The 12,453-nt window shown below is 39.6% G+C and overlaps 1 protein-coding gene across 1 annotated transcript in view; it reads left to right on the forward strand.

Annotated features, from left to right (window-relative positions):
• The window catches only part of LOC124788070 (pre-rRNA-processing protein TSR1 homolog), a 79,470-nt gene that overhangs the window by 10,380 nt on the left and 56,637 nt on the right, over positions 1 to 12,453 (forward strand). The window contains exons 2-3 of the mRNA XM_047255164.1: positions 970 to 1,243; positions 9,630 to 9,855. Of these exons, the coding sequence (XP_047111120.1) occupies positions 970 to 1,243; positions 9,630 to 9,855 (500 nt within the window). The remainder of the gene's footprint in view (positions 1 to 969; positions 1,244 to 9,629; positions 9,856 to 12,453) is intronic.

Here is a 12,453-nt window from a genome sequence, read left to right on the forward strand (position 1 = left end):
GTACAGTGGGACATACCCTCTCTCATGCACTTCACCATGGCTTGTAGAGTACAGATATAGATGTAGACCAGAAGCCGTGGTCTCTAAGGCAATACAGCTTTTTACTGTCTCATTCATCTTCCTCTAATTTCTTTTGTTGTCTCAACTGGCAGAACACATTTTGCCATAGCTAATGGTGCTCTTTCTACAGTTAGTGCACGTTCTCACTTCTGTTGTAGTCTCATCGGCCTCTGATGTATCCAAAATTTCTGACTTAAAAGGTTTTTGAAGTTTCAGGGAATGTGGACATAATACCTGTTGGAAATGATATAAAGTGTTCTTTTTCATTTTAGTATTGTTTGTTGTTTCTAAGATATTTGTCATGTCTCCATCTTTCCATGCCTAGTCTCAAGAGTTTGTTCATGGTAAATTATCTCCAATTCACTACTTGCATCATTAAATGAAACGTGCTTGACACAACTGCACTTTTTTTTATTTCTATTTTCTTATAATTATTTCCTGGCTCTGATTTGGCTATCAGTTATGTTGTACTTGTGTGAAATACTTAACCACAAAAATACTAAAATGTGAAGGTTGTTTTTTTATGGTCTCTCTGTCATGTGTTTCATTACAATAATGTAGCTTTCATTTATGTAGAAATAATGTGCCACACAAGTCATCACAGTACTTTTTTTTTCTCCCCTCTACTGGTTGGGGGGGGGGGGGAGGAAGGGTGGACTCCTGGTTTCAAATACACCACTTTTTAAAGGGCCTCCCATATTTGTGTTTTTTTGTGTGCTCTGATACTTATGTAGTGGTTTTCTTCACTATTTGTTTCAATAATAGGAGTTGTTAAATATCTGACATGATAAAAATGTGCATTTGTTTAATTTACCATAAAATGGGAACATTTCAGTATCAGTAGTCATCCTCTCGTTTTTTTTAATAAATACTGCCATTTAAACTGTGTGTAATTCTGTATGTTTACAGGACGTGTCTCTGCAAAAGCAACCACTAAAAAAGCTTCACGCGAATTGCACAGAGAAGAAAGACGCAATCAAGCCATGCAATTACGGCAAAAGAAACGTGAAGAAATGCTTCTTAAAAAACGTTTTTCATCTGGTGTCGGCAATAATCACCCTCTCCTACTATCAGTCGTCCCTTTATCAGAAAAAATTGATCCATTAGGTGTGCTTGAGCTTCTTAAGCAAGCTGATTCTGATGCTGTGATCAACAACAGTTCCACAGGCAATGTTCATATAAGGTTGGTTTTATGTTGCATAGATCTTTTAAGTAGTTAATATGAATGTGTGTGCATGTGTATAAATTGGTCTGATAAGACTTGGTCAGAAACAGAATAGCACAATGACTGTCAGATTGAGTGTATCCTCATTCCAATTCTTTCTACAGTTGTTGTTTGTTAGGTTAACCACTTTTTGTTAAATTCTTCAAATTTGATTACATAGTGAGATATAGGTTCCATTGCTATTTGTAATTATTTTAAGAACACCATAATGCACCAGAGATAAGCAAACATGTTTATGGTGTCACCTACATGCATTTGTTTTGGTAAAGGATCCAACTACACAATACTCGTTCAGGAAAGTACACTATTCAGTGACATTAATGTGACCACCCGGCGAAAACCTTTGGGAGTGCGGACCATTGCGGGACTTGCTGGAAGAGACTCAGTGAGGTTCTGGTAGGTACCAACAGGGACGTGTAGCCCTGCCGACTCCAGTGCTTTGGCCACCTGTGCAAGGTTTCACAGTTGAGGATCCATGGCGTGAACAGTCTGATCGAAGGGGCTCCACAGATTCTCAGTTTGGTTTAAATTCGGGGAGTTTGGTGGCTAGGGGAGTATGGTAAACCTAGCCTGGTGCTTTTCAAACCACACAAATACACTGCAAGCTGTGTGGCATGTCACGTTGTCTTGCTGGTAGATACCATCGTGCAGAGGAAAAACAAAAGGACATAGTCCCTAAAGATAGATTCATAGTTGCGTTAATCCATTGAGCATTCCACAATGACCAGATTGCTCAAGAAACGCCACAAAAACATTCCCCAAACCCTCATGCACACAGGGTGTTTGCTTTTAGACATTTCACACTACACGCCCACGGCCATCTGCCTGATGGAGCATAGGAGGTCTATTCAGAAAATTCCAGAACTTTTTCCACAAAACTTTTCTCCTCTTACTATTTACTTATTGTTCATGGCGTCCTTCGAAATACTCCCCTCCACAATTGATACAACACTCCCAACGCCGTTTCCATTTCTGGAAGCAGTCTTGGTACTCCTCTTGCTGGCTGGTGCAAAGTTCCGTTTGGAGATTTTTTTTATCTCATCTATCACTGCAAATCTTTGTCCTTTCAACGGAGTTTTCTACTTTGGAAATGAAAAATAAGTCTACCGGGATGAGGTCTGGTGCGTATGAAGGATGAGGCAGTGATTTTGTTTTTTGTGCAATAGTTGTGCACCAAAAGGGATGAGTGTGCAAGTGCCTTATCCTGATGCAAAACCCATGAATTGTCTCTCCACATTTCAGGCAGTTTCCTTCTCACATTTTCTTGCAACCATTGCAACATGTCCCAATAGTACCATCAACTGACAATTATCAGCACATCATTGACATTTGACCTGACCTGACAAGCTGCTTTTTTGTCTTGGAGAACCTTCCCCGACCCAGTGTGGAGATTGTACCTTTGTCTCTACATCATAACCTTAGACCCATGTCTCATCACCAGTTATGATTCTCTTAATGAACATCTCGTTCTCAGTTGTGTGATCCAAAGTCTCTTCACAGATTACAAGGCAAAGGTCTTTGTGGTGAGCCATGGGACGAACTAGGGAGCAACAAGATGCATTCCAAGATGCTGTGTCAGGATTTCATGATATGATCCAACTGAAATGTTACATTCTTCTGCAATCGCTTGGACAGCCAGTATTTCATTGGTGTGCACAAATTTGTTGATGTTTCCGACATGAGCGTTGTCAGTAGACTTCGAGGGGTGTCCCATCTTTTAACGTGCATCCAGTCATTTTTAAACTGTGTGAACAATTCGTAACACCGAGTATGCCTTAAACACTCATCACTGTTGGCTTCCTGCAGCATTCGGTGTGTCTCTGTAAAGGTTTCCTTGAGTTTCATGCAAAATTTAATGCAGACACATTGCTCCTCTAACCCTGCCATCTCGAAATTCGCAAATTGTGTGACACAATGTTCTACTCAACACAGCACTGAACAATAACTAACAGACATACAACAATGAAAACAACCAATCTTTGTCAGTATAATTTAATTGGATGGATAAAAATCCACTCACCAAGTGATAGCAGAACACACGTCCTTTTCATGTCAAGCATTCCCTCCCATACAGCCTTGGCATTTGAGGCAAACATATTTGTTCGGATGACGATTCTTTACAGCAGTACACCACTATTCTCATCTCAGCCTTCACTGGATGTAATTACCCTATCAGCCTAGTTCAAAAGCAAGATTTTGTTGGCCATCACATTCAGTCCTGGTGTTGCTGACCCCTCCCAAAAACAGCTTCGGAGCACATCACTGGTCACTCAGTATTATCCTGGCCGGTTACTCCAACAAGGCCATTACTTCCTAAAAACGTGCCCCGAAATGAGGTCCATTCTGTCTGAGATTTTGCCCACCCCACCTAGAATAGCTTTTCATCACCTCCCACTCTCTGCAATATTCTAGTCAGATGCTATGCTCCTTTACACTCATCTCCCACTGAGACCGTCCCCCCACTGCAAGATTTGCTCTATGCACTCTCCTACTACCAGCTATACGAGGCCTGTAACTGGCAAAATGTATACTATCAAAGAGAGAGCTGCTTGTGAAAGGACACATGTCGTATACCATCTGTTATGTAAGCACTTTTTGGCCTTTTACATCAAAATGAGTTAGGATGAAGTTAGGATGAATGGGCATAGGCAGAGGGTGTATGCTGGTAACACACAATATCCTGTTGCAGCACTTGCTCTACAACATGACAATCATGACCTCGGTACCTGTTTTCGCCACACGCACCATCGGGATTCTTCCCCCAGACACCAGTTCTCAGAACTCCGCTATAACATGTTCTTGGTTCTTGCCACCCACCTGGCCTTAATTTACCTCTCTCTCTCTCTCTCTCTCTCTCTCTCTCTCTCTCTCTCTCGCTCTTCCAACCCCCACCCCCTCCCCCAACTCTGTTATGTACAATGGACTCAGCTTTTCACTCTTATTAACTCATTCACGATGTTTTCGCAATAATCTCTGTCCTGCATATCAACCCGTCTTCCACATTTAAGCTCTCAAGTTTTCAAATCTCATCCAGTGCAGTTCCCAACAACCAGTCTTTCCTTCCCATCTTGTCTGAAAGTCTCCCTGTTGTGTGGTTCTGAAATCTACTCCTTTTCCTAGACCTCACTAGTCATTTTCTTGCATCCCTCTTCCTTCCCCTTCAATCTTTCTGCCTGAAGAAGGAGCCACTTGCTCTAAAAGCTTGCCTGATATAATGTTATTTGTGTGTGTGTGTGTGTGTGTTCAGCCACCGCTTGGTGAGCAATTTTTTAATCTTTACATTTACATTATATAGACATAAAACAATGAAATTTTTGGCAGTTTCATGTAAAATACAGGTGTGTGCATGGATGCCAACCGCATTTCGCTCCAACACATCATTGGTGCGAAACTACGAATGTTCTGGAATTTTTTGAACAGACCTTGTAAACTGAAAAGACGTGGACCGAATGAGGTGGCGCAGTGGACTCACATTCAGGAGGACGACAGTTCAATCCCATGTTCGGTCATCCTGATTTAGGTTTTCCATGATTTTACTAAATCACTTCAGGCAAATGCTGGGATGGTTCCTTTGTCTGGGCATAGCCAGCTTCCTTGCCCATCCTTCCCTAATTCGATAAGACCAATGACCTCACTGTTTGGTCTCTTTCCTCAAATCAACTCCAACCCAACCACTCAATAGATGTCCAGTTGTGGTACTGGCAAGCAAATACCAGCCTTCATCGCCAGTGAACAGCAGTCAGCATGAGTGCATGAACCAGGTGCCTGCTGTGGAGGCCTGTACGTAGCAACATTCGCCGAGTAGTCATTGAGGAGAAGAGACTGTTGGTATCCTCATGGTTTGTCTTGGCAGTCAGTTGCTTAACAGTCGCATATCTATTTGCCTATTCACATCACTGCAGCTGTTGTTGCCCTGTGTCATCTATGCCATGTTGTGCACAACAGTTGCCTCATAGCCAGTTTTGGATAACGCCATTGTGTCATGCATGATATACTTCAACCATGGTAGCATGTGAATAGCTTACAAACTTACCTCTTTTGGAAATTTTTTCACCCTTGGCCCGAAACCCAATAATATGCCCTTTTGGACGTCAAATAAATCACTCCGTTTCCACATTACAACAATGACTTTACTTTTTTCCACATACCCCAACACATTTTATGTACCCTTCACTGCTAGGACTGCCAGCAGCTGTCTGTGAGTGGTTATTGCATTTTGTTGTCAAACATAGGCGGCGGTCACAGTTATATGACTGAACTGTGTATGATCAGGTATATTTCTTAAGTGAATGGAGTGCATGCACATTAGCTTCCATTGACAACAACAGTCTGTGAGCAGTAATGGTTCAAGTCACTCAAGAGAGATAGAGGTGACCTTGTGAGTATGACAGTTGTAATAAAAATACATAAAAATTAAAGTACACAACACTATCCTACTTTTGGAACTATTAAGGAAGGAGAGAAGAACAGAATGGGGAAAATTAAAAAGGAAGGACAGGTCACTAAGACCCCAGGATGAAACCACCTGTGTGTCTGTTGGCAGTACTAAATATTTCCCATCGTGAAAGGAATTACAGGCGAACAATTCTGTTACATTATTTAATAGTATTCTCGATTAAATTTTACTGTTAATACAATTAAGTGTGTCATTACACAATCCTAAGACACCAAGAAGCTATATAAATGAGTTCCCCATGAATGCACTGATGCATCTCCTGTAAACATTACATCTGTAGACAAAGTAAAGACATAAAGAAAAATTCATTCCAGTACACTTCATAATTGCTAGACATTGCTGGAGACCTGAAAGTATGTCACAATGACCTAGTGATTGTCAGGGGTACATTTTACTGCTTTAAAACACCATCAAATCCTGTATGTCAAGCATAATAGTGCAGAAAGTTTGGTATTGTGTGGTGAGACTCTGCCTCATGTACTGTGTACACAAATTTCTTCTAGCTGACTATCATGTTTTAAGCTTTAGGAATAACTTACTCACAGAGAAAAAAATATCTCACTACAAATACTTTTGGTTAAATTATGTGGGATACTTATATGTAAATCAAAGTATAAAGCTACTCTGATGCTTTTTTCTTAGTACTACAACTACAGACACATAAAAAACCAGTACTGACTTTTAGAGGGCCATGATATTGCTGTATTCGACTGGTGTTACTGAAATTTTAATCAACTTGTTATTGATACTTATAATTACTTTAAATCACAACAACTAATAATAATATAACCAGTGCAAAGATGAAAACTGTATAAAGGATATCCTAAACCTATAGAGTCACATCATACAGCTAATAGTGACCTTATAGCTGTAAGAAACATACGCTCACAAATGAGTATTTTTGTTATTATGAGCGGGGCATGTGGGCTATTTGTTTACAAAGTGCTCATGTTTTATAGCAAATAACTTCCTGCCACATCAATACTGGTGGTTCCTCCTTGAAAATAAATACATGACGAGTTTTATGTGCCCATGGTGGAGTTCAATACCTTTAACATGTAGTAATAGATGGAGCATTTTGCTCATGAAATGAACTTTTAGACATGCAAGTATTTACATATGCTACTGTATTGTGCAACAGGATGTAGTGCCAGGAAAGCTGAACAAATATAGGGAGAAAGGGTTTATAACACGCATCAACCTAATTTGAAGAAATTTACCACTCTAGAGTAGAAACATTTGAGAAAATGAGTCATTCAAGTTACAGAGAGCCGGACAGATATCTCAGCAAACAATTACTCATATAGTAGCAATTGAGGAAAGAGTGTTTATTCTTGTATCATGTGGGTAAGCTTCATCACTAATTACGTGTCAACTATCTCATGAAATGAACACTTTGAAGGGTATGGTGGTCATAACACAACACGTCAAGCTACGGAACCAAATTATTTTGAACCGAGAGTATGTAGTTGTTTAAAAGGTGTATTTTATTTGACATTATAATGTGTGCTTAGTGACTGGCAGTTGTCACTTAGCTTAGTATCCTTTGCTGTTTGTTTGGTTGTTATCCTGAGGTGGGGCCACATTGTGCAATAGTCTGACAAATCCAAACCAGTGTTTATCTTGAAAGTGATGCTGTACAAGTGTGTTATTGAGGTAATGTACGATATCAACTGTGTTTCTCTTTTGGTTAATGGAAGTTACAGGGATTGGAGACAAATTCGGGAACACCATGAGAAATGTATGGTTGAACACAAATGTGGATGCTAGCCAAGCCTGCAGATTGTGCTGTTATATTTTATCATGAATGGTAGCTATGCAATGTCCTCAATAAGTTGCAAGAGTCAGGCACGGTCAGAACAGTGCCATGTGTAGTTATGAGTTATATTATGTCAGAACTATGTGACCTCAGATGTGGGTAATTTGTTGGTGCTCACATGGTAGGTGCTTCCATAACCAAAGTAGCTAATGTGTTTGGAGTTTCAAGAGACACCATATTGAAGATTTATATTGCGTACAGAGAAAGTGGAAAAAATAATCATCTTCTATGTCACAACATGGACGAAATTGTGTGTTGAACAATCATGACAGACAGTCATTGAAAAGCATTGTTACAAAAAAATAGAGGACAACAGCTGCCAAAGTCACTGCAGAAGTGAATGTCACACTCACAAACACCTTCAACATAAAAAAGTAAAGAGCAATTATTAAGCAGGGGTTTGCAAATTGAGCTGGAATCCCAAAAGCACTCGTCAGTGGTGCAAATGACCGTAACAGGAAAACATGCTTCCAAAAGCCTTTAAATCTGGTCTGTGGAGCAACGGAAGAAAGTCATTTGTTTGGATGAGTCTTATTGCACACTGTTTCCAGCTTCTGACCACATTTGCCCCAGGAATGAACCATGGTGGGGATTGGTTGATGATTTGTGTGGCCATATTGTGGTATTCCATGGGTCCCATGGATACTCTGAAGATACATTACCGCCAAGGATTATGTGGTCATTTTGGCTCATAATATCCATCCCATAGTACAATATTTTCTCTCCAGTGGCAATGCTGCTTTCCAAGATATGGCCCTTGTTCACATAGCTTTCATTGTCCAGGACTGGTTTTGTGAGCACAAGGATGAATTTTTGCATCTCCTCTGGCCACCAGTCACCAGGTATCAGTATTGTTGAGCATTTGTGGTCTACGTTGGAGAGAGGGGTGACTGATCACTATCCACATTCCTCATCAACTGAAATTGCTATGTATTAATGTCTAGCTTTGGGAGACTTGGAACAAGAAATGGCTCACTGTGGCCGTTATGAGCAAGCTACATACCATAAAACAATCCACAATTGCAAGGCGATCTCCCTTCACCTTTCTCAAAGGGAACATTCACTGTCCATTCACATTAATGTGATCACCTGTCATTAACTTGAATAATCACCTTTTACATCTAGGATCTGTATTTATCCATTCCAAGATGACTGGGAGTTGTTTTGAATGTCAATGTTTTTCCTATGCCATATTTGGCATGTTAATATGTTGTGTTTATGGTGGTTCCACATTTTTGTCCAGACCTGTACCTTGTCAGTGTCTCACTCCACCACAGATTCCAATAAACATGCTCCATTTATAGATATCTGTCTAGATGACATCTCAAGTTACATGAGACAGCTTCATTCCACTTCTTGTGATGATAGTGGCTGTACTTAATTTTCCCAAATACAATATTACTTTAAGGTTGAATCAGAATATCTAGTGTGATTACCCAAAAATTTGTCCAAAATATGTTTGAAGCCTGATTTAGGTAGCATTTTTTCCCCACAGTTTTGTCAAACTGCATTACATGACCAAGTTAGGTGGTGTGATGTTGAAGGCACTCAGACTTTAATTCAGATGAGGAGTGTTCAAATCTCCAGCCAAGTATCAAGAGGTTTATCATGATTGTCATAAATTTGTTAATGTTGAATGGTGAGATGGGCTCGCTTGACGGAACATGGATGAAGTTGTTCTCCATCTTTGTCGAATCCAAGCTTTTCCTCACTCTCTAATGGCCTTGTCGACAGAATATGAAACTCTGTTTTTCCTTCTTTCATTTTGCTTCCTGAATACTGAAATGATTCCTCAATAAAGGCAATAGCTTATCTCACTTTTATTAATGTAGATGGTTGTGGCACTAGCAGTATTTCCTGCCACCTCTTGATGCCCAGCAAATATTCATATTTTTTTTCTTTTAATAGTTATTTAAGTGTTTTATGTCAGTATCTACATCTTGTGTCAAGCGTTGCAGCTGTACACACCTTTTTGTCCCAGAATAATGTACAATTATTTTCACTACTGCTAGAAAAGTTCAAGTGACATACATAAAAAAGTAATTGTATTGTTTTTGTCCTGTCTCTAGCATTCCTCGACTGAAACAGCGGTTTACTATAGTATGCCCAAGACATGGTGACTTGTATGGTGTATTGGATGCCTTGAAAGTATCGGATACAGTATTGTTTCTCCTATCAGCTGATGAAGCTGAAGGCTTAGATACAACAGGAGAAGTACTACTCACAGCTGCAATGGCTCAAGGATTGCCCACACCAGTTGTTGCTGTAACACATCTAGACAATGTACCAATTAAGGTATTTACTGATACTGTACTGAATAATTTTCATAAAAATTGTGATGAAATCAATACATAAACTTGTTTTTCTGTCTCTACAAATTGTCCCCTTGACTGCTCGTTTTAGCACCATGACCACTCTTTCTGGATTGGTTAGAAGATTTTTGTCGCTAGCCCTTGTGTTCTTCTGGTAATTGTTTTCCATAGGCAGCTCCCTTCATTTATTATTTTTAGTACAATTTCATTTCATTATCCATCATTTTAATTGTTAAAATCCCTCTGTACTTCCACATTCCAAATATTTCCAGTTTCATTTTTTCTGATTTTTCCCACAGTCTATGTTTCACACCCATACAAGACAATACTTTTGGAATTTTGTTCTAGAAACTTATTCTTTAATTTTGTGTCAATATCTGATGATGCCAACAGATCCACTTTTTTAAAGAAAGTTTTCTTCGCCTGCAACAATTTATTGTTGATGTCCCCCTTCTTTTGTCTGTCCTGTATAACCTTCAATCTTAAAGATTAAAAAAAATTGTTTCCTTTCTTATAAGTTATTTCTAAGTCTGATATGTAAGAAGTCATTATTCTCCTTTCTGCTATTTTATTCACTTTCATAATTTTCACTATCTGTAACCCAAAATCGATGCCAGCTAGTTGTACATTCCATTTAATATTTGTCATATGGTTTGCTTAGTTTTGAGTAGAAATGCAGTGTGTTATGGGAACCGTAATACCGGTATATGTTGCCCTTGCACCTATGTTTCTATTTTGAAATTTTCATCCTGTTCCTTCATTCAGGGTGTATACGACCTGGGACAACCGGGAGATCCGGGGGAAAACCCGGGAATTTATTCATCCGGGAGAAAACCTGGAAAAACCCGGGAATTTTTTTGAATTCCGGGAATTTACGTTGTTTCAGTTAAATTTTTTAAATTTTGACTGGTAAGAATCGATACTCTAACAAAGGATATTACTGTATCCTGCTACTGCAGAATAGTACTGCAACAATAAAACGAGAACGAGAAAAAAATATGAAAATAAAACATAAATTGCAAAGGAAATGTGCCATGTACAATAACGAAACACAGCTGTTTGCCAACAGCAAAATGTGACATAGGCTTTAGGAAGACTATGTAATGCTTCATAACAACAAATTGCTTCCAATGAGCGTGACGCCACAACTGTCTACATTAAATGTGTTTTAGCAGTTACGAGCGGGCTTGTATCCATGCGCAGTTGAGTGGCGTATGAGGTACAGTTGTACCTTCTCCCCCTTCTGGCTACAGAAATGTGGCTGTTGGCTGTGTAAGCAGTCGCAGCAAGCAGCTAGATGCAACCGGGAAAAATTTTACTGCTGCGCCCAAGCTGCCAGATTCACGCAGCATGCGCATCAGGCACGGATATCTGAGAGGAAGGGGGGGGGGGGGGGTCGGCTAACCGAGGTATCTGACCCGGGAGACAATTGTGGGGGGAGCGCCAAATTCATATTCTTCAGGAGAAAAAACCTTGTTTCACAAAGCGCCTAGCATCCGGCCCACGTTGGACTATCGATTACTCATATGATTTTGAAACGCATCCCTGTTGGTTTCTGAACACCCTCTGTACGTTGATTTCTGAATGAATCATAAGCTGATTTTTTAATGCGTGCATAGTGTACGTGATGTCTGACAGGGGAATCCTCCTCGCATCTAGAACTAAACTTTCCTGCAGGCAAAAGGGACCGGACTATACGAGCTGAGCGGAGTAAAGCCGAACGAGTGAACGCCAATCACTGTCTGATTATATTGTTGATTGGGTTTGCAAATGATAAGCATTGTTATAATTACTAGCGAAATCCGTAGAGTCAGACTACCAGAGTGGAAATAAACGACTAACAGGAATAACAGGTAAGAAAGATTACGTACTATCTTCTCGGTGTATCCAAGAAAATGAAATTTTGTCAGAAAATTTTTGGCCAGATCTCTACACTAGTAAAGGCCAGTTGTATGGTCCCCGCCTAGCAGCCGCTTAAGTTCTATTCTGGAAGTAGGTTTGTACGAAAATATAAATGCCTAACCAGATCAGGGATAACTAAACCGGTGATTCTGGCACAGTTAGTGAAGTTAATCGGCGTATAAGTTTTGACAAAGGCAAGAATAGTTCCAGAATTAGTCATGACAAAATTGTTTATTAGAAAGAGGAAGGAGAAGAAACAGGGACGTCACACAAATTAGGGAAGATAATGACAATTCCAAATTTACATAAAAATGTTGTACTACTGCTTTTTTATCTCATGCTCGAGAAACTGGAGCGTATGCATGAAATGTGAAACTATTTTCTAATATAAAGCTTTTTGCTTGTAGTAGGCCTAATAGGCATTTTATGCTGGTCTTCATGAATTATATTCTGTCATGTTACAAAAAAGTCTCGTTTATTTGGTGTGTGTTACAATTTCTGCAGTGTTAGAAAGGCCTATTTTGTTTTATAAAGCAGACACTGACAAAATAGGCGTAATCAGATCGAGAAACCACACCAGTCTTGGATACTATTTGTATTAATAGCTTACTCAGTATTGGAGAACGATATTTCAGTTTTTGATGTAGCTAAATGTTTGACTAACTTTGATGAGGTAATA

This window comes from Schistocerca piceifrons, chromosome 3 (genome assembly GCF_021461385.2).
Source record: "Schistocerca piceifrons isolate TAMUIC-IGC-003096 chromosome 3, iqSchPice1.1, whole genome shotgun sequence".
NCBI lineage: Eukaryota > Metazoa > Arthropoda > Insecta > Orthoptera > Acrididae > Schistocerca > Schistocerca piceifrons.